Raw genomic sequence first — 20,911 nt, 5'->3', positions numbered from 1 at the left:
TAGTTATTTCTGTTTTTATTTTATTAGCTGAATGGAACATTCTGTAAGTTACATTCTGTAAGTCTTAGAATCATAATCTTCCAATCAGAATGTTGTGTTAAGCTGATGAGAGTCAGCTTAGCATGATGGGAAAGGAGTTCTGGATACAAGACACTGCTGCTTTTTAAGCGGATGCTGTCTGTGATTTTGTGCCTGGTAGTTTGATTTGCTGAAGTCCACATAAAAGAAAGGCATTAAGGAACTATTCTGCCTTCTGGGGGAAAAAAAACAAAAAAATATATTGACGCAGAAACGCACACTACCTTGCAATGAGTTTCTTCAGCATCAGCATTTGCATTGTTTCCTTATTGTTTCCTTTATCTGAACAGTTCAGGTTAAGTCATCACATACAATATATTGCTTAAATTTAGAATTGCTGTACCTTGTTTGATGTGTGATTTTTAAAGATTTTGGAATAAGACACGTGTTGTTTTGTGTACTGTCAGAAATCCATGACTTATGTATGCATTATTCAGCATAAAAACTGCATGTTTTTGCTATTGGCAAAACATATGCAAAGCATTTTACAGTTTTATCTCTCAGCCCACACTTCCAGGAAGAACGTCAAGGCCAGAGCCAGAGGAAAGCAGAGGAGAGTCAGTGCTCTACCTCTGACTTGCTCTAATCAACCATGTAGCTTGTGATCCAGAATAGTACAATGAATAAAACCCTTTCTGCAGCTAGAAAGATGGAGAGATGTAATGTTTTGGGTTTTTTGGAGGGTAGGGGAATCCCATGCTGCTCATACACCATGGGTGTCAAAACAGTGACCCAGGGGTCACTTGCAGCGTTCTGAGTGATTCTATGCAGCCCTCGACTACAACACAATGATGACACAAATGTTTTGTCAGCTCAAGAGGTTGGTACTGACCCAAAAAACAAAAAAAAAAAATCATCTCTGACATTTTCACTGATGCTGTCTTTCAAAAAAGATAAGGACAATATAAAGCATTCTAAAAATAGAAGCTACAACACAAAGTTCTCTTCTCTTAATAACAATGTAAAAGAGGAATACAAATTTTAAAATGATGTTTACTCAGAATACTTTGTTGCACCCACTAAGTAAACTTGGCTGTTCTTATTCCTGAAACACACCAAAAAAATATACATGACGTTAATTTAACATTTGGGACAGTTTGCAGGTTTCATTTATTTGTTTTTAACAAAGCAAACCTCCAAGTTGTTTCAGATCTGTAATGATTGTCAGGTCCCATTAGACAATCAGATTTTCAAATATTATGCATATTTTCTGTTGAGGTTGTTAAATTTAACATTTTAAAATGTTCTTGCATTCTTAAAGGAAAAAAGTTCACATTTTGTGGCTCTCAACTTCACTTTAAACTTGACAGTTTTGGCCCCCCTGGCAAAAGTGAGGACACCACAGCTTCACATTGCCTATGAGGGTTGCTGTGCAGCTATCCAGTAATCTCTTCTTTGCCAGGTGATATGCCCCCCACTGATTAAGCATTGCAGGACAGTATCACCTTAGCAACAAAGCAAGAGTAAACTGTACAGAAAAGGCTTAAAATGATTCCTAGACAGAGGTATGATCATCAACACTACAAATTCAAACAAAAAAGGAAAATCAGCATCTCAGATAAATCACACTTCATTCTTCCACATCAACCAATCCTGACCATTTTATTCCAACCTACTGAATGAAGTAAAGAGCTCCATCTAATCATCTTAGAGGTCTGTGGTCAGAAGACAAATACTTAAAATGCTTTCTTTTCCCAAATTTTCCCAAATTTTCTGTTAAAAATGTTAGTCCAATCCTCTGCAAACACAAAAATGTCTCACCAGCTTCTGCATTTTCAGCTTCTTCTTCCTCTTCTTCATCTGGTGCGATTGGATTTTCTGGGCTCACTTGATCCATCACGATACACTCTGCAACACCTGTCTGAGTACAGCATAAAAATAGACATCAGAAAAATGATATAACATTTTCCTGTAGAGTCATAAACTGAAAACTAGTCACAGACCATAACAATACGTACTTTCTATAGACTGTAACTGATCCAGGTGGGGGCTGTGCTTAATTTAACTTATAATTCAGACCATAAATTGTTTTAACTAAAATCTTACTTTGACTGAAGGATTTACTGCTTTTTTTGTCTCGGATATAAGCTCTACCTTTAAATTAACAGGAGAAAATTGCTCTGAATTTAAACAGATGTTACTGATTGATAATCCAATAAGCCAATTTAAAATGCTTAGCCCTCTTCCACTACAAACCTCCATCCAAGAATTGTTGATTAAATGAAAAAAAAAACAACAACAACAAAACACAGACTAAAGGTGCACTGGTAATCTGTTTTTACTCAGGTAAATGAAGTGGAGACAGTGTTTCTGCAGGTTTCACCAACCAAAATGTAAGACTTTAAGACCTTTTTAAGACTATTATGAATGTCATCTATAATACATGATGTAGCAGCAGCAGCAGCAGTTTTCTTGGGAGCGTTAGCCACTCCAGTGGATCAAAACTGTCACAATTCTGGGGTCTGTTTGTGGCTGCAGGCAGCAGCTGTGTATTTTTCACACTGCAAATGGCTCTCTAGTCTTAAGCCCCGCAGTGCCAAGCTTTTATTGCACAGAATGCATGGAGCATCTGATAGGCTGGCAAAAGAAGTGAGCTGATGGTGAAAACGAACGTCGTACAAACTGGCAATACATTTGCACTTACCCATGGTAGACTCAAAAAGACAGTTAGCAATAGCAATAGCATGTTAGCAGCTTGTTACCAGTAGCCTCAACTGTCTTGAAGGTGTCTGCGCATGACTAACACTTTTGATAGACAACTAAAAAGGCAAAAACTAAATGATTAAATAGTCCTATTTATTCATTAAATAGAACTGTTTAATGATTAAATATTCCTGCCACAAACAGAATTTAAGACCTGTGATTAACATATTTAAGGCCTAATTAATTTTTTTTAAATTTAACTTAAGACATGTTATGACTTTAAGTTTAGCTACATGATCTTAAGACTTTTTCAAGGATGTGTGGGTGATCCGTGAAATACGGAGTAGTAAAATTGGCTCCTGAAAACCACCCTGGTTCCTGGAAAAGGTTCCTGCAGTCGACATGCATCACTAAGAAGGTCACACACAAACTGTAAGTAGAAGAAGGAACAGAGCCTGGTTTGTTCTCCTGACCTTTAGAGAGTCCAGTTGAACCACTTGACATTTTTGAAGAAGTTCCACAAACAGATAAATGAGCAAGGCCTACAAAGCAAAAGATATGTCAATTCATAATACATCAATAACACATAATAGATAAACAGACAGAAAAATGTTTGCATTAACATTTTAATACACCTTGCTTACCTGAACAAAGAAGCCAACCAGAAAGGAGACCAGGAAGGGCACCAGGCCAGCATGTGCTATAGTGACTGGAAGACCTGAAAATGAAAATAATGTTGAACTGCCTCTGAATTTGATTCCCACCCAGGTAAAAGTGAAAACATGTGCTAGACGCTGTCTGTCGAGCTTTTTGTCGATGTGTCTCAGAAACGTCTCTCTGCGCTGGCTCCAGATTTCTATAAAATATAATTGACAATGCTAATTTCCATAAGAGATTTAAGTTACTGAGCAAGTATTAACTAAGAAGGGTCGGACCTCTGTGGAACTACACGAAAACTCTGCTCAAAACAAAGCAGTTAAATGTAATGTCCCATGTAATTTCCACCTCTACAAAAATCTCTCTGGTGTTGGCAACACTTCATAAAACACATTTAAATTTTCCCCTGCCTGGAAATGGACAAAGTTTTAATTATATTCCAAGTGAAGTTATATTTCAGAAAAGACATGTAGGAGAAAGAGCAAACAGTCGCCACTGAACCTTTACCTTCATACTGTCATCTTTTCCAAAGCTACTACAAAATCAGGACGTTAATATTTTTAAACCTAAGATGCCAGGTTTGAGGTTTTGGGTTGTCTACATTGTTTCTCAGGATGATTTTAAAAAGGATTTGAGGTGTGTCTGATTTTTGTGACTTGAAATTAGTTAAAAGTTACTAAAGTTACCAGACACTACATTCAGGGGGGGAAAAAAATCATGGATGACTTTAAAGCAGGGCTTTAAAATCTGTTCCTCTTTAAACATCTGCTAATTAGGAAAACTATTTTAGTGAGTGAAGTTTGTTAGTATAAGAATGGCATCACATTCCTGTCAAAAATCCTGATGCAGAAATCACAGCAGCATATTTATTAACTAAGTCAGTGCAGAGCTCTAATAGTGGGCATTTCCATTTATTAATGGGCCCATGAACACAGCATGGCGAGAGGTAAACACCCTATTTGTAAAGTACTTTTGCAAAGTACTTTAAAAATAGATTGCAAAAGTCAAAACACAAATATAAAAAGCAACATAGATAATTTTAAATAATTCAAAAACAAATAAAACAATGTATACAAAGATTTACCTGACTTCAAAAAACTGATGGTGTCTCTCACGGATAATGAAAAGTTCCCAACAGACACGGGATGATGCTATTTTTAATGGTTTTTGCATCCAAAGTATATTATTGCATTGATTGATGGCGACCTGGAACTTAAGGAGTTCTTAGGCATAGCATGTTTTTATTCCTGTTTTTCTTATCTAAAGCTTTGAGTGCTCATTATAAAATAAAACTCCTTGGAATGCTAGCCTGAATATTAAACAACATTTCAGTTGTAACCAGTGAGGAAAGCTAACAAGAAGGACTTATGTGATGAGAGGAAGATTAGAATGTTTATAAATTCATAAAATAGTTTCAAAACTTACCTAAGATTCCAGTTCCTAGTATTGTTGCAATGGTCAGGAAGTCTGGAAAGACAAGTGCTGAAAACTTTAACATTAAGGCAAAACATTAACATTACCTTTTATTTCTTTATGCAGCTTACAGCCATATTTTGATTTTTCTAAAGATTATCCTACAAATTACGTCTCACTTTGCAAAACAAATTCCATCTCACTTTACAAAGAAAAAAACATAAGCATAACATAAGTGGACTTAAATGGATAACATTTCTAGCAGTCAAACTATTACTACTCCTGATATATAATGTTTTGTGATGCCAGTTAAAAAAAAAAAACAAAAGAAAAAAAACTAACTGGAAACTGAAATAACTTGCCTCCTGACTGTAAATCAAGTGAAAGAACCGAGCCAGCAGTGTGTTGTGTGATTGGTCAGACATTTATGGGCGTGTTTTATGCAGAAATGTGTTCGGACAGCAAAACTGATATTTTGCTTCAACTAGCCAGCTTCCACTATCAGGTTTTTGTATCTGCAGGCGACTTGAACACGGAATGTTTAACTGCCACAGTAAAAACTGATGCATGTTACCTCCTAAAACTCCTGCTAAAAAATTATCGATGGAAATTCCAATGCTGTTGCCCACGGAGAAAAGTGTGGCGCTTTCTCTGTGACTGTTTCATAAAAACATAACTAAGAATGGAGGGAGGGAGTAATTCCATCAAAGCGTGGATTAATACTTGAAATTTAATAAATGTGAAAAATACACTTTAATGTCTCAATTTGTAATTCTGCTATGCCTGGAGTTGGTTATCAGAATCCTACAGATTCCAGCAGAACTCTTTATAAATAACCATTTTCAATTGAAAATCAATTTTGAATCGATGCTGCAAAAATCGGATGAGATAGTAAAAGAGGAAGACTGCATGCAGTTTGATAAGTACTAGCATGGAAAGTCTAATAGCCAAGAAAAACAAAATTTTCTACACACATTCATATTGCAGTGACCATATTTTGTAATAAGGGCATTTGTGCAGTCCTGTGTGAATCCTCTGTGTTGTCTAACTGCTGATGGTACTGACAAGGCCACCACCTTTCAGATGCATTTTATATTCATTACTTGGACTAGAGGAGTTAAAATTATCACTAGACATAAGCTATCATTTTATAAATCAGCCTGGTCAATTTTCAGAATTCACTCATCCCTTCCATTATGTTCTCCTGACGCATCTGATCAGTAATCAAACCTGTCATCAGAATTTCTCTCACTGTCTGTATTCCCAGGGCTCCTAACAACCAGTCAGCTACCTCTGATTGACAAAGAGATCATAAGAGTTCCAGAGGAACATGGGCACAGTGACGCTAATCAACCTAAATGCTACTTTTAGTTTGATGCTTCAGTTGGTTGTCACTTCTTTCTCCCTTGTATTTTGAAATGCTTCAGTCTGATCCAACTTCGAAGTATAAAGCTGTATGTTGAAAAGAAGGAAAGAAGTCAAGAAAAAAGTAATCCTAAATGTCACCTACTACATATTTTTAACAGCTTCTAAAGGATTTCAGAAAAAAAAGAAGATTATTTCAAAGAACAAAATTAAAAGCTCCTTTTGAATTTACTGTGATTCAGGTAATTCAAACCATTACGAAAGCACCTGAGCTGAAAATGTGCATGTTGTATTTTTGTAAGTGGCCAACATTCATTTTATAAAAGTAAAAAAGGACATGATACAAAGTGGAAACATCAAATAAAAGTGAAAAATGATTGATGCATACTCTGATACATATCTGACAGCAATTCAGAGCTGTAGCTATGTACAAGTAAATATAAGAAACAAAAAGAAAAAAAAAATGAAGACAACACCAATGACTTAGAAAACTCTGGAAGAAAACAAAAGCCCAGAAGTCTAAAACTAAATCTGTGTTCAAATGCAAAAATGTACTTATTTTACCATTTTATAAACCTGGACACACATCAGTAAAATTTACCCTCTTCCAGTTTAGACTGCAGACACTTCAAAGAAAAAAAGTTACAGTATTCACATACAGAAGTCAAAATATTGTAACAAGATCAAAGACAATGACACCAACATTTTCATAAAGGTGACAGACAAAATAAAAAGTCTGTTTTGTGTCTTAATATTCTGACTGTTATCTTAAGAAACTTCACAGAAAAGTCATAAGTTGGTGAGCCATTTTGTGGGTTACCAAAAGTTTAAGCTTTTGTTGTGCAGCCCTCAAGTCAACAGAAGGAAAGGCTCTTAGACACACACACTTTACATCTTTCTATCTTCACAACGAATTTGCATTGATGTCCGTTCATTTCTACAGCCTAACCCTGATCCCACCACTAATCACTACTAGTACCTGACTAACCCTAACCTCAATTTACACCCTGGTGCTAAACCTAACCCAAAACCATCAGTGAACCCTCACAACATAGTTTAAATTTACGCACACGCAGGCACGCGCGCACATCCACCCACACACACACACACACACACACACACACACACACACACACACACACACACACACACACACACACACACACACACACCCGCACGCACACACACACAGGGCATGCTCTATTGGCTGCTGTCTTAAGCTCATCTTGAAGCAGCATGTGGCACTACTCACCTAGAGCCAGAAAAACACAGCAGGATTTCTAAATTCTCATATTTTTTTAAATCTTCCACACAAGTAGTCCCTAAGCATAGCAGAATATACATTTTCTTTTTAAATTAGCTAGATTTTTTATTTTTAAAGGGACAGTTTTTAAAATGCGTTTAAAGAAACTGTACAGGAGAAACATGCAGTTAATAATTTAAGGAGAATTGAAAATGATTTAAAAAGTGACAAAAAAATGAAAATAAAAAAAATAAATAAAAACAAAAACTGGAAAAGCAGACTTTGAAGATAAATTAAAACAAAAGAATGTCACTAAAAAGATCAAATAATAAAATATATATTAAAATAAGTTAGTAAAATTAAACAGATATGGAAAAGCATTTTTAAAAACTAAATACAAAAATTCAAATGACAAAATAAATAAAAACAAACAAGTAAAAGTGGAAAAAACACAAGCATGTATCATCGCAGATTAAGGGAGATTAATACAGAGGGCAGCCTCAACCAGAATAACTTTCTGTAGGAACAGATATTCAGCTGAGAAACAGAGTTTGTACGTTTATTATGAGATGGTGGTAGCCCACAAATCTGAGCATTTTTAGTTTAAATTTATTTAAACTGCTAAAATCAGATCAAATGTTACAGGTGCACCTCTGGCTTGGTGTTAGGCTTTCTTCACTTTCCTTTAAACTCCCTGTCATGTCTTGTGTTAGCCGTCTACGGGAAATTCCACAGAACCTCACTTCAAAAAATCCTAACTATCCTTTTATGAAAATTAATATAGAAGAGAATGTTTAGCAGAAAACACATCAACCAGAATGAAATCATATACGTGGAAAAAATATTTTCTGTGTCCTTTATTCCGTCCCGACACTGTGAAAACCAACGATTTTGATCAGTCTTATAAGAAGAAAAAATCGACTCCATATAACTTTTGTTTTGGTTGACATAATATATATTTGATGACTAACTTAAGCAAACGTTAGTGCTAAACGTGCCGCTAATAAATTATTAAAGTAATTGGTAAGCAGTTCAACCATGGTTCAACAGACATACTACTGATGTGTATGTGATAATTGATCTAAACGTAATTTTTGAGGAAGCTGCGGTGTTCAGCACAGCAGACACCTCACTGCGGTCTACCTGCTAACTCCCCCACCCCTCGCCCCGTCTCCCCTTCTCTCCACTCTTAGCGCCAATGTTTATTGGAGGGTTTGCTTCTGCTAAACTGGGATATGACTTGGGTCCGTTATGATGATGTGACAAAGCAAACGGTGGACATTAATGACAGGTAGCGCGTTTGTCATTTATTTTTCAGACATTCGGGGACAGCTGTTTGTCTCCCATAATGTGTGTCGGTACTCACAGCACTGCAGATAAATGCACCGCAACCTCCAGTGTCTGTCCTGGTTTTTCCGCGTAATTTTGATGGACAGAGGGCTGAGGCTGTAGTCGGGGTTGGGACAGGGGCTTGTGTGAGCTCTTATCTCCCCCGCTTCGGTCGCCATCATTTTCACTTCTCCTGCTTCCTCTCTCCTCCGCCCCCTCCTACATCCCCGCCCTCACTCACGAGTGAGCGCGAGCGACCTCCCGGCTGCGCGTGCCTGGCAGGATTCGTTTCAAAGCAAAAATGTAAGCTGACTTTAAGTCGCCTTTGTGATTGAATTGAAATGTTTTTGTTGTTGTTATTGTTGCTTTATGTAAAATGCCCCGAGACTACATTTGTTGTGAATTGGCGCTATAGAAATTTAATTGAAATACACTAGTGCAGATTGGTATAGAGTTAAACAGTTTATGAAAGACTTTGCTGAAAGAAGGCCAAAAGACCTGTTTATATATATATATATATATATATATATATATATATATATATATATATATATATATATATATATATATATATATATATATATATATATATCCATATTTCTTACCCAGATTCGTTGGATTCAGAAGACGTCCTGATATTAGCTACTTTTGTGTATATATATATATATATATATATATATATATATATATATATATATATATATATATAATGCACATGTGCACACACACAACAATAACACTCATAATACTAAAATCACTTGTTCCAGAGGCTCAAAGAGCCTAAAGATAATACTCAGATCTAGTTGATGATTATTGCAGAATGCAATTAAATTCTTGAAGTTTTGCATGTCTCTCTTCACTCTTCACTCAGTTCTGTTGAATTCAAATAATTATCTTTGGTCCACACAAAATACAAAACATCTCTGTTTGTGCACTGATCTTGGTGATCAACAGTGCGTCCAGGTTGCAATTTAAATACGTTGCCCAAAATGGCAAGGTATCCTTATTGTGTTATGAGCACTGTGTGGAAAACTGCCTCAACTAGGCATTCACTGTTCATTGTTTTAGGAATTCAGTTAAGCAACGGTTACTAGATAATCTAAGTTGTATTCCTGTTTTTTAAAAATGTTTAAACCTTCTTAAAGTGTATTTGCTTTTTAAAGGTTATAACTTCTTTTTTAAAATATTTTTATTATAAATGTTTACTTTAAATTGTACTACTTCTAGCTATACCTTGATTTATTAAAGGATCTTCAATAAATCAGGTCCTGTATGTCGTTATGCATGTTAAATGTATTTTTTTAAATACATCGACCTACCAGGGGTTGGTATGTTTACATGTTCTATACAAGTTGATTAATATGCACTGTCCTCTTTATGAAAAATAAATCAAAATCTAAATGGTTAAGAAGTTGGAGACTAAAATAATTACAAAATGATGTTTGTTTTCCTAGTTAACCTATCTGGTCAGCCAATCTAGTTGGTTGGATTTTAACACCTCTCCTAAGACCAGTGCTTGCATTGTGGGGGCAGAATGTGTCTTTGTAGCATTAAGCATAATGAGGGAGTGCGGGAGGAGGCGAAGGAGGAGAGTGACTGAATAAATGTGCTTGAGTTGGAATCTGTCTGTAGGATTGGACTGAATTTATTTATCTATTTATTTTTAGTAAAGTGCTTTAAGATGACAAATGTGAATTGGTGCTTTATAAACAAACAGAATAAATTAAATTGAATTGTGTCAACTATGTGGCACAAAGAATCCTTTGTGTCTGCTGACCTTCTCTCTCTGTAACGTCGAGCTGTTGGATGCTCTGGTAACAACCTGTACATTTCAACTCCAGTCCGGTGTCACTTCTTATATGTACAGGTGCCCATTAAGGACATGCCATCGGAAGTCTGAATGTGGGCAAAATTAGAATTAAGTCCAATTGTTCCCACTGGAGGTGGAAGTTGGCATTTATCTGAGGATTTGTGATTGACTAGTTTTAATGCATGAGAAGACAACACTAACACTCTCTGGTTTGGTGGAGTGTGTGTGGCTTTTTGTGTGTTTGACTCAATTGATGTTTTATGTGATAAACAACTTAACCTTATGCCTGTTTAGGTAATAATGACTGTATTCAAAGAATAATACACCATTCAAGAAAAGACAAGTCATTAAAACTCTTGTGAAAAAAAGTATTAACCAAAATAAAATAAATGAAAAAAACAAAACATTAAATGTAATTCATTTCATAATCACCTTCAATTGAAGAAAAATACAAGAAAACATGCAATGAGAAAGCATAATTGTTAGGAAATCATGACAGCACTCATGATTTCAGTTGATTCATGCTGCTGACTCTCCCTCTCTCTCTTGCTGATTACTCATTGTCCTCTGCTGCTCCCCATTTAGACACCTGCTCAGTTTGAGATTGTCTCATGTCTTTGTCACAGGCTTCAAGCCTCACCTCATAATCCATGAGAGTTTAGCTTTTCATTGAACTTGCCTGTTCAATGAACAGCAAGTTCAGTGAACTATATATTGAACTAAAATGAACTATATATATAGAGAGAGAGATTGTCAATGTCGCAGCCAGCAAAATCTGATCTAAGATAAATTATCTTCTATAAAACAAAATTAATTTTGTAATTATTTTCCCTCCAAATTTCCTTCTCTGACTTCTTGACCACACAGAACATTTCTCTCTCCCCTCATCACACATATTTCTTGAGAAAAATGTAATTTTTTTTCTGAGAGTTTTAAAGGCTTTGCTTCCATCTGACCATCAGCTTTAATTCCATCTTACTTCCAATAAATTGGACCTTCTGGCTTCAAGGAAAGGGTTCAGTTGGTGAAAAATAGCACTATTTGATCAAAGTACTCTTGACTCCCTCAAATTGTTCCACATGCTTTTTTAGAAATGTTGAAGTGCCATGTATTTCTCTATTTATGCAGGATTATCTATTTGTTCCTAAATTACGTCTTATTTTGAGGATGTGTTGCATTTGGAAGTTTGAACCAATTCAAATTTTCAGTGACAAAACAGAAACTTCAGTTATGACAGCCGGGGCCACACAGGTTTTAATAGCAACACAGAGGCTATGTAGCTTTAGCATTATGCTACCTCCCCTGGAACCATTGGAGAGGTAATACTCAGAGAGAGGGCAACCATGCCAGTGTACTGAGTTAGCACTGCCCTTGGTATATAATGAGAAATGTAAAGTAAGGTAAGTTAATTGTATTTATATAGCGCACTTTCAGCAACAAGGCAATTCAAAGCCCTTGAGCTTGTGAAGCTGGGAGGTAATACAATGATTGGTAATGCAACAAAAGACAGAAATGGAAGGATGCTGACTGTTCTGTGAAAAGAGTGTGTTCTGTACTTAGTAATGTTTTTGGCTATATCTAGTCATAGTTTGAGGGCTTGTCCTGTGTTCTTTCCCCCCAATTCTCCTCATCCTCTCTCCTTCATACTTAAATCTGTTTACATATAGGCTTCCACATAGGGGGCCGGGGCCAAAAGCAAGAGGGAAGACTTCTAAACAGACAATATAAAGGTGACATATGTTGATGAAACTACAGTCATTTACATGGTGCTCACTGACACTAAAGTAAATTGATAAAGAACAAAAAAAAAAAAAGTTTAAATTTTGTCAATTTTATTAGCTCATCAGTTTTTGTTGTTGTTGTTGTTGTTCAGGGCACAATGTGTTATCAGTCTTGCATTTTCATTGTTTGTCGTTATTTGCTTTCTTGGAAAATCCACTCTATTGATCACCCTTCAACTCCGTCTGGAGTTTTATTGATACATTTTAAGATTTTAAGCAGAAGGCATCAAAAATAGCATCTAACATTACCTAAAATCCTGTAAAGTTATGTTTTTGGAGATATTTCTGTCTGACAGCAACATAATGTCGCTTTGGTCTGTTGGGGTGAGATACATGTAGAATCATTTTCCTGTGCTCGATGTTTAACTTGTCTCTATCCACTTCACAGAAATAACCTCTTTCCAGAGCTGGATCTTGTGATGCACTGAAAAAATACAGCATATTGTAGAATAACAGGACCATAAGTCCCTTAACCCAGGGGATGAAATGTGAGCAATTATCCAAGTTGAGCTGTCCAGAAGTCTGACTCAAGGTGTTGCCCTGAGGAGTTAGCCGTGTTCTGTAGTAAACCTCAGTGTTTAAGTCTGGAGTGAGCAGTTTGTATTGAACTGGTTTGATACTCTGCTGTGGAGTTTTCTCAGGGTTACCTCTTTGTCCCTGCTCTACAGCCTCTATACTATGCCCTTTGGTTTATAGTGGTGTCACTATATATAGGTTTTCATTTTTAATGGTGCTACATGTATATTAAAAATGATTTATTTTCAATACAATGCTGCCAGCCAAGACTCACCTTCAGTTTGTCTCCACTACATGTAAAAATCTTTACTGTTTCTCAAACCAAGCAGACCGAGATCCTTTGACAGTCCACTCAGGTGCACTTCAATGAAACAACTGAGAAAATCATACAAGTTTAACAGAGGCGCACAACATATTTAATCACGACAAATATATTTGTTTTAATTTCATCATCACAAGAGAATGCTTTGATACAATATTTGGTAGGATGCTATGTTTCATGTGCAATGCATGCAAATTCTTCATGCCAAAATACCTGGCTTGTTGGTTCATAATAAAAATAGTGTGAATGTTTCAATGAAGGAAAGAAAGTGAGGGAAAATGTGGCTTAGTAGTAAACCATATTTACTATTCACTATTGCAATTAGATGTTTTTCATTAATTATTCAACTTTCAGGGCAACGCAGCAGAAGTTTAAAGGTTTGCTGAAAAAAGTGACATGAAGCCCTTTTTAATGTATTTGTAGGCGTGTGTGTGTGTGTGTGTGTGTCCTCTCATTTCTGTAGCCTGCATAGAACTTTTTCTAGTGTATTCACTAACATTCTGAAGTCCGACAAGCTTCATGGGGGATCAGGCTCTGTTCTCATGTGTTGCATCCATTTTTTTACCATTAGAGGTTAAATTTAGAATTATGTTGTGAATTAAGTTTGGTTACTAGTAATGTGTAGGATTAGGGCTAAACATAAAAGCAGCCACTAAAATTAATGGAAGTAAAAACAAACTCCTAATATGGTTGGACATACAGATTTTTGTGTTTTGTACATGTGTGTGTAGTATGGTATGTATGATACCAACAGTAAAACAGACTCAGGGTTAAACATACTTTTATTGTAAAACATTGTTAAATTACTTCAAGGGTGCAAATATATATAAAATACCCCAAACATGCCAACAACAATGATGTCATACATTAAAACCAGACAAAAACAAAGTTAAACATCTGGAAGGAATGCTCTGATTTGGATGTATTTTGAGCACATGCAGTCCAATAATGATTGGATTTCCAAGGATCTGACATGTTTTGAAGGGCATCAAAAACATGACATCATCAAAAAGTAACTAATGTGACATCTCAAGGGAAATTACAGTAATGCTATCAGGGATTAGCCAAAGTGTCCATAAGTCAGTGGTAAGAGTGAGTCATTGTCACTTCCAACCCATAATTCACTGCTTTGACTGACTGTCAGAAGCTCTGGCCACTGCCTGTAAAACTGAAGGCCCCGCATACTCAGGTGTTCTTCACTCCATGGAGGTCCACAAGAACATGAAGTGGACTCACCGCCGGACACGGCTGCATAGAGGTTGATTGCTTGGCAGGAAACATTGTTCACATCAAACCATTTTGTATGAAACAACAAGGTTGTGAGTCGCTGCAACCAGTAGCAAAGACACCATTCTCTGTGCCGCACTGACAGCTGTGTATGGCCCCAGTGCAGAAGAAATGGGGCTAAGCGCCAACTCATAAAACTTACTACTATCCATTCAGATTGTGGGAAATGAAGAAATTCATTATGAGAATTTTTGGCGATGAAAACTAAACTCTCTGCCGAAAGTGCACAGTGTGCACAGACGAATATGCACAGTACACTGGAGTATGTGAGAGCCGTCACCCTTCAGTACTGTTCGTAATGTGCAGCTCCTTGCAAATTCTATCATTTCAATATAGCATTTGTTTTCAAAGTTATTGTTGGTTTGTCAAATGGTACATTTAAAAAATGCTGAGACACATTTGTACATATAAAAAAAGAACTATTTTGCCTTTACATTTTTTTTATGTAAATGTTTTACATCATCAGACAGATTTTAATATTAGACTAAAATGTCCTGAGCAAATATAACATGCAGTTTTAAAAAAAATGCTTTACAAAACAGCCTATATAGAAAAGTGACCCCAACCATTGACAGTTAAGAACCATATTTTCAGTTCAATAACACTGACCAGACCTGACCCTGATTTCTGCAAGACCTGCAGACTTATAAAATAGTTTTTATTTTAAAAAAGCGACATCATTCCCTGATGTAAAGAAATTCAAAACACACCTTTTTTTTCCCGTTTTTTTTTTTTACCTTTGCATACTCTAAACTGTTTCTGGAGTGTTGGATTACTTTAAATGCATTCAAATTTTACTGGGCTTCCTAAGATCACTCATTTTCTCACCTTTGCAGTGGCTGTTCACTCTCTCCTGCACTATTTGGAACTTCCATCCTTGCCCTTTCTACTCTGTGCAGACTCTAAAATCGTTCAAGAACAGCTTCAAAAGAAAAATAATACACTGATCCAGGAGATCACAAAACCATCTTGAACTCTGCAGGCCTCACTTGCCTCAGGTGAGGTCAGTGTTCATGATTTAAGAAAGACTGATCTAAAGCTACATCCATTCCAAGGCTAAAACCACTATGGACCAAAACAAATATTTACCAAAAAACATTTTGACTTTCGCCATTACATTTCTGCAAACTTTAGAGACAAAAGTGGAAGGTGTGTGACCTCTGACAAGTGGAGTAAATTTACCACATCATTTCAGAAAACGATATCATACCAGGCATGGTGACGCGGTGATGGTCTGGGGTTGCTTTTTGCTTTGGGAACTGGATGACTTGGAGTTGATAGGACCAGAAATTCTACTTTCAGCCAGAAAATCCTAACAGAGTACATCCATTAGACCACTAATTAGTAGCTGCATTTCCATTACAAATTCTTGTGAATGCTCCACAAAAACATTTTACAATTGTGGTATTTACATTAAATAAGAAACAAAATTAAAGTCACACATGAATAAGTTTGTTAATACCATAAGTAATTAAAAAAACATGAAGATGACCACTTCCTGTTGTCATCTTCTTTGTGGTTTGCAACAGTGGCAACATCCGGTTGCTGATCATGTGGCTCATATGGTACAAACATTGTTTCCATTGCTGTTTTGTAAATTAACCAGTTTCAATATGGCCAAAGAAAAACCCACCTCACTCTAGCAGCAAGACTTTTTATATAAAAAACCCCCCAAACAAACAAACAAAAACAAGTTTTATTTTTTTTCCAAAACAACCATTTTTCTATTAAGCAAATTTATTTTCAAAATGTGAAATTGTGCAATTATTATGGTCAATGAAAATGCAGCTACTGTTAGCTGAAGAGAATTTGGAATACTAACTTGGACAATGATCTGAAACACAGCAGTAAGTACACGTTGGTTTTAAGAAAACAAAATAAGTCAAAGTCTGCTCTTAAATCCAACTGAGGCATTGTGGCATGACCTATGACCCCCTGGTCATGCTTAGAAACCCTCCAGTGTGGCTCAATTTAAACAAAATCTAGTGAGATACAATTCTGCCACAGCGGTGTGAAAGTCGTCTAACCCAGTAAGTGTGGCAGTTGTTACTATCACTGGCTCAAGCTGTTCAGGGTAATTCGTTTTTACATGGAGTGTGGTTACTTTGAACAGTTTCTTCCCTGAATAAAAATAATAATAATAAAGAAAATCACAATTTTAAATATGCATTTTGTTTTCACTGACAATATATTTGTCTGATAAACTTGTTTGAGGATCTGAAACGTTTCAGTGTTACTAAAAGCAAAACCAGATTAAGTCTGTAAGAGAGCAAACACCTTTTTAGTTTGCTAGAAACAATAACTTCTGTTGCTTTTAAAAACCAAGACAAGAAACAATGAATCTGGCACCAACTCCTATACGTCATTCAAATGCTGTACAATTTCCCAAAAACAGCAGTTTTCATAACTGCCTACAATGAGGCAAATTTAATATTGCTTACATATAGTTTACACAGACACCAGGTCAAGTCAGGTATTTTTCAAACGGCTTCACAAAGGTAGCATGTCTCTGTGGTTGTGCAATGACGCATTGAGAACTGCATGTAACCACATTTACACCAGTTGATTAGGGTCATTATTAATTTTCATTTTGCTTTTTTACATTGATAAGTTTGTCATAAACTGTTAAAGAACAGTGATCTGTGTTCTGTCCATGCGATTACAAAGCATACGAATGAACCTGATTAAATAAACTGGAACAAACAAATCATCCTGCAGCACATAAAGCTGGTCTGTTAGCTTTCTGGATTTCATCCAAGATTGTAACTGTGCAGAGATTATGAAGCCGATTATGAATTGACTATGTTCGCATTTCTACTAAGCCAACTAGGAGTACAGTCACAGCAATAAAAGCAGAATCAAAAGCCAATTCTTACCGTTTTTATATCTTTAACATTTATAACCCAAATTCACCATGGTCATGTGTGATTCACCACTAATTACTTATTCTTAAATTAACAATTAACAATTCTTAATTTAAATTCTTCATAATTTAAATTAAGTAGATAATCTTAATCCCCAATCTTGTTGATTTGTGACCTCAAGTTGGGTCCCAACCCCTATTTTGGGTTTCTGCATTTACTAGTTAAATATAAATTTACACAATGTTTGTTGCCAAAATAGTGTTTGGATGAAACTCTGCTTAAGTCTCTGAAATTATCCCATTATGATTTACGTTGTATAATTTAAAGGCCAGTGTTCAGGATCTAACTATGGTATGAACAAAGTTAGATTTAATGTCCTGTTTGTATTTGTGCTGCCTGAGGCTGGACTTCCAAACTGTTGTCACTCAGAATAAATCCAACCTGTGTCACAGAGTTACCTTGAAAAAATTAAAGTCAACGCAACACAGCAAATATCAGACTTTACATTGATTTTCCACCGTGTAGAAAGAACAATAAATTTGTGCTATTATTCTAAAAAGAGAGAAAAATAAATATAAACTACCAAGTATCATAACCTGATGATATACTCATGACATTTCTTGTCCTAATATAAATTAAAGCATGCAAACAATTATTTAAAGTGATTTTGCCAACAAAGAGACATATAGCTACAGTATTTTTTCGGTGAATGATTTTCAGACTACTGACAATTCCACTCAGCATGACATTTAGGACCGACTGGATTTTGAACCTACACTTCAAAATCATAAAGAGTTACTGGAACACAGCAAGAGAAACATGAGACAGACAAAATCCAGTTCACAAACCTGAAAAAGACATAAAACACTGCCATCAAAAACAAATGGCACACAAGCAAACAAAAACTATAACTCCAATACCCAGGAGAGTAAAAAGGTAATGCCTGGGTTTTCAGACCAACAAACCAACAGTGTCTAAAGACAAGTCCTTCTTCTTATAACAATAATTTGTTATGTTTGTACAAAAAAACATAACAAACAAAAAAACATAACTGTATTTTTCCAGCAAAGAAAACATGTATAAGAATTTATTTGATTCAAAGTTACAGCAAACCAATTTTCACTCACCTTGTTAAAGGTGGAGTTTATAGAGTATGGCGACATCTGTTGGTGTAGGCTGGAATTTGCAGCCCCTGCTCTTACCACTCCAGTGTTTATTTGTCTCACTTGCAAGAATAACGGAACAAGACAAATCAGAATTAAAAGTTGCACTTTTTAAGTACTAAAAAACACATGAATTTGTATTTCCATGCAATTTTACAAGCAAGAAGAAAAACCAGGGTTGGGAGCAAACTGCATGCAAATCACAGGTTAATGTGAAAACCTCATATTGCCAAAGATTACAGGAATTTTTTGGGGGCTAAAATATTTAACAGACTCAAGAAAGCTCCTTATTAAAGGCACACAAGCTGTTTTATATATCCCTGACAATAATTTTGTTGTTTCATTAGTGTAAATTTCTGCATTCAAAAGTTTGGTAGTTGCATACCAATAATCGGTCTAACTTACAAAATGTTCTTTATCAAACTTTCTTAAAAATGTATGCACATCTATTTAAAAAAAGACAATATATGCAAAGACTCAAAAATCTACAGTTTTTAACGCATCATCATGGCTATAGAAACACAAACAACCAGGAAATACATCAATCTAAGAAATTCTTCCTAGAAAACCAAAAGTATTTTTGTGTATTGTCCAGCTGGCTTCCTGGAATACATTCACATGAACACAACTAATTAGCACTAAGAAAACCATCATAAAATATAATAGACTAGAACAATCATCATGCCTTGAAACTGTACTACAAATACATTAAAATATATTATTCTTTTCTTAGCATTAAGTTATTTTATTAAATGGTTTGCACAAAAACTTTCAAAAAATCATGCCTAACTACAACAAACTTAAAGGCCTGTTAATTTTTGTTTAAATAAAATCTGGAAAATCCTTTTTAAAGGATTTCTGATGATCAAATAACACAAAACAATCACGTAATGTGGTTGAGATTAAAATAACTATATTTACAATAAATATGGATTAGCTCACAGTGATTTTTACTCTACTTTACTAGGATGGCTTTTGTTTGTCGCATTAATAGATTGGTAGATTTTTTTTTTTTTTTAAAGAAAAAAATTATTTTCCAACTTGAATTTTATTTCACTTCAAATGCAGACCATCATCTATCTGGAGAGAGTTGGGATTTCCTAAAGCAAAGTCTCCTTCAGAAACAAAATGGCTTCTTGGTGTTTTATTGGTGAACAGCCTAACACACTGCAGTGCTCAAAGGATTTAAAGTGTTAAATATATTATGTTAATTCACCAAGGCTACACTTTAAAGAGAAACTCAAATACTCTTCCATTTTCTTTGCTTTTAAACACTGAAATGTGATTTTCTTTTCAACCTCACATTGATTCTGAAGTGCTATTTTCATTTTCTTTGTACATTTAGTGCTGGAATTTGTTTAGTGAGAAGGAAAAAAACTTCCACATCAAGTGGAGCAAGTGTTAAAAGGAAAATCAGGTAAAGTAACATAACATTTAGAAAATAGCCATTCACCTTTTGGTTCAAACTTGTTGGAAGACAGATTAGTGCAATTTAAGCAGACCCACTTTTCCGTATCATTTGCATATCAAATAGCAGGTGTGCAACAAGTTAGATCTGATACATTCATAAAAATTTTTTATCTGTTTTTGCATGATTTGGATTTAAAAAAAAGTAGCTGAAACTGCAAATTTCATTCTTTCTTGAACCTCAGAGTGATTTTCGACATTGGTAGAGGAGGCGCTCTTTACATCTGCATTAGAATCATTTGGTGGCGCCTGGGTAATTCTGGAACAGGTCCAACCCAAAGCCAACCAGCCTCTCGGCCGAGCGCAGCGCCCTGAGGATCAGAGACAGAGACTGGTTCTTGGCACTGTGGCAGAAGGCGTCCTTGTTTAGAGCGTAGTGCTTGGCCACTTTGCTCGTCACGCTGCAGTGCAGAACCACATCTGGGGAGAACTTGAGGATGGAGAACTGAGGAGTTTTTCCTGGAAGGCTGTAAAGTAAATTTCTGTAGAGACCAAGAAAAAAAAAAAGAAAAAAAAACAATTGATCAGATTACAAGAGAAAAAACAACACAAAGCTTTGGACACTGCGATGAAGAAATTCTTTTGTGGTTACATACAAATAAACAAGTTTGAGAAGATATTTTGCTGTTTCCTTGTTTTTATTGGTGATGTTTTTCATTGATTCTACATTGTTATGAAGAATAATAAGATTAAAGGGAGTCAAGTGCAAAGTTAATAAAAGTTATTGAAAATGAACAGAATCATAAAACTCATCATATTTGCCAGTTGGCTATTCTGAATTTGCAGTTGGAAAAACAACAAAAACATCCCACGGACGTTGGAATTACGCCTGAGAAAGATCAAGATTGCCAAGCAGCTCTGAGTTTAGTTTCCAGCATGGTTACTAAGGATATAGAATGTAGTAAAAGTTGCTGGCATAAATTATTTTGTAGCATGTCTTACAATTTGTATTTGATTAAACCAGAGCCAACAA

At 35.6% G+C, this 20,911-nt stretch overlaps 2 protein-coding genes across 2 annotated transcripts in view; both read right to left on the bottom strand.

Annotated features, from left to right (window-relative positions):
• The window catches only part of LOC106908354 (uncharacterized), an 86,152-nt gene extending 77,165 nt beyond the window's left edge, over positions 1 to 8,987 (bottom strand). The window contains exons 1-5 of the mRNA XM_088005111.1: positions 8,766 to 8,987; positions 4,804 to 4,845; positions 3,366 to 3,439; positions 3,195 to 3,263; positions 1,840 to 1,939 (exon numbers count right to left, since the gene is read on the bottom strand). Of these exons, the coding sequence (XP_087861237.1) occupies positions 1,840 to 1,939; positions 3,195 to 3,263; positions 3,366 to 3,439; positions 4,804 to 4,845; positions 8,766 to 8,910 (430 nt within the window). The 5' untranslated portion in view covers positions 8,911 to 8,987. The remainder of the gene's footprint in view (positions 1 to 1,839; positions 1,940 to 3,194; positions 3,264 to 3,365; positions 3,440 to 4,803; positions 4,846 to 8,765) is intronic.
• A 4,934-nt stretch (positions 8,988 to 13,921) lies between these two features.
• naaladl2 (N-acetylated alpha-linked acidic dipeptidase like 2) overlaps positions 13,922 to 20,911 on the bottom strand; it is a 358,608-nt gene continuing 351,618 nt past the window's right edge. Inside the window, exon 17 of the mRNA XM_088005108.1 lies at positions 13,922 to 20,420. Within this exon, the coding sequence (XP_087861234.1) occupies positions 20,174 to 20,420 (247 nt within the window). The 3' untranslated portion in view covers positions 13,922 to 20,173. The remainder of the gene's footprint in view (positions 20,421 to 20,911) is intronic.

The sequence above is a fragment of the Poecilia mexicana genome, unplaced genomic scaffold (genome assembly GCF_051168715.1).
Source record: "Poecilia mexicana isolate PSO_F unplaced genomic scaffold, ASM5116871v1 scaffold_4, whole genome shotgun sequence".
Classification (NCBI taxonomy): Eukaryota; Metazoa; Chordata; class Actinopteri; order Cyprinodontiformes; family Poeciliidae; genus Poecilia; species Poecilia mexicana.
This window is presented reverse-complemented; position numbering and strand designations above follow the sequence as displayed.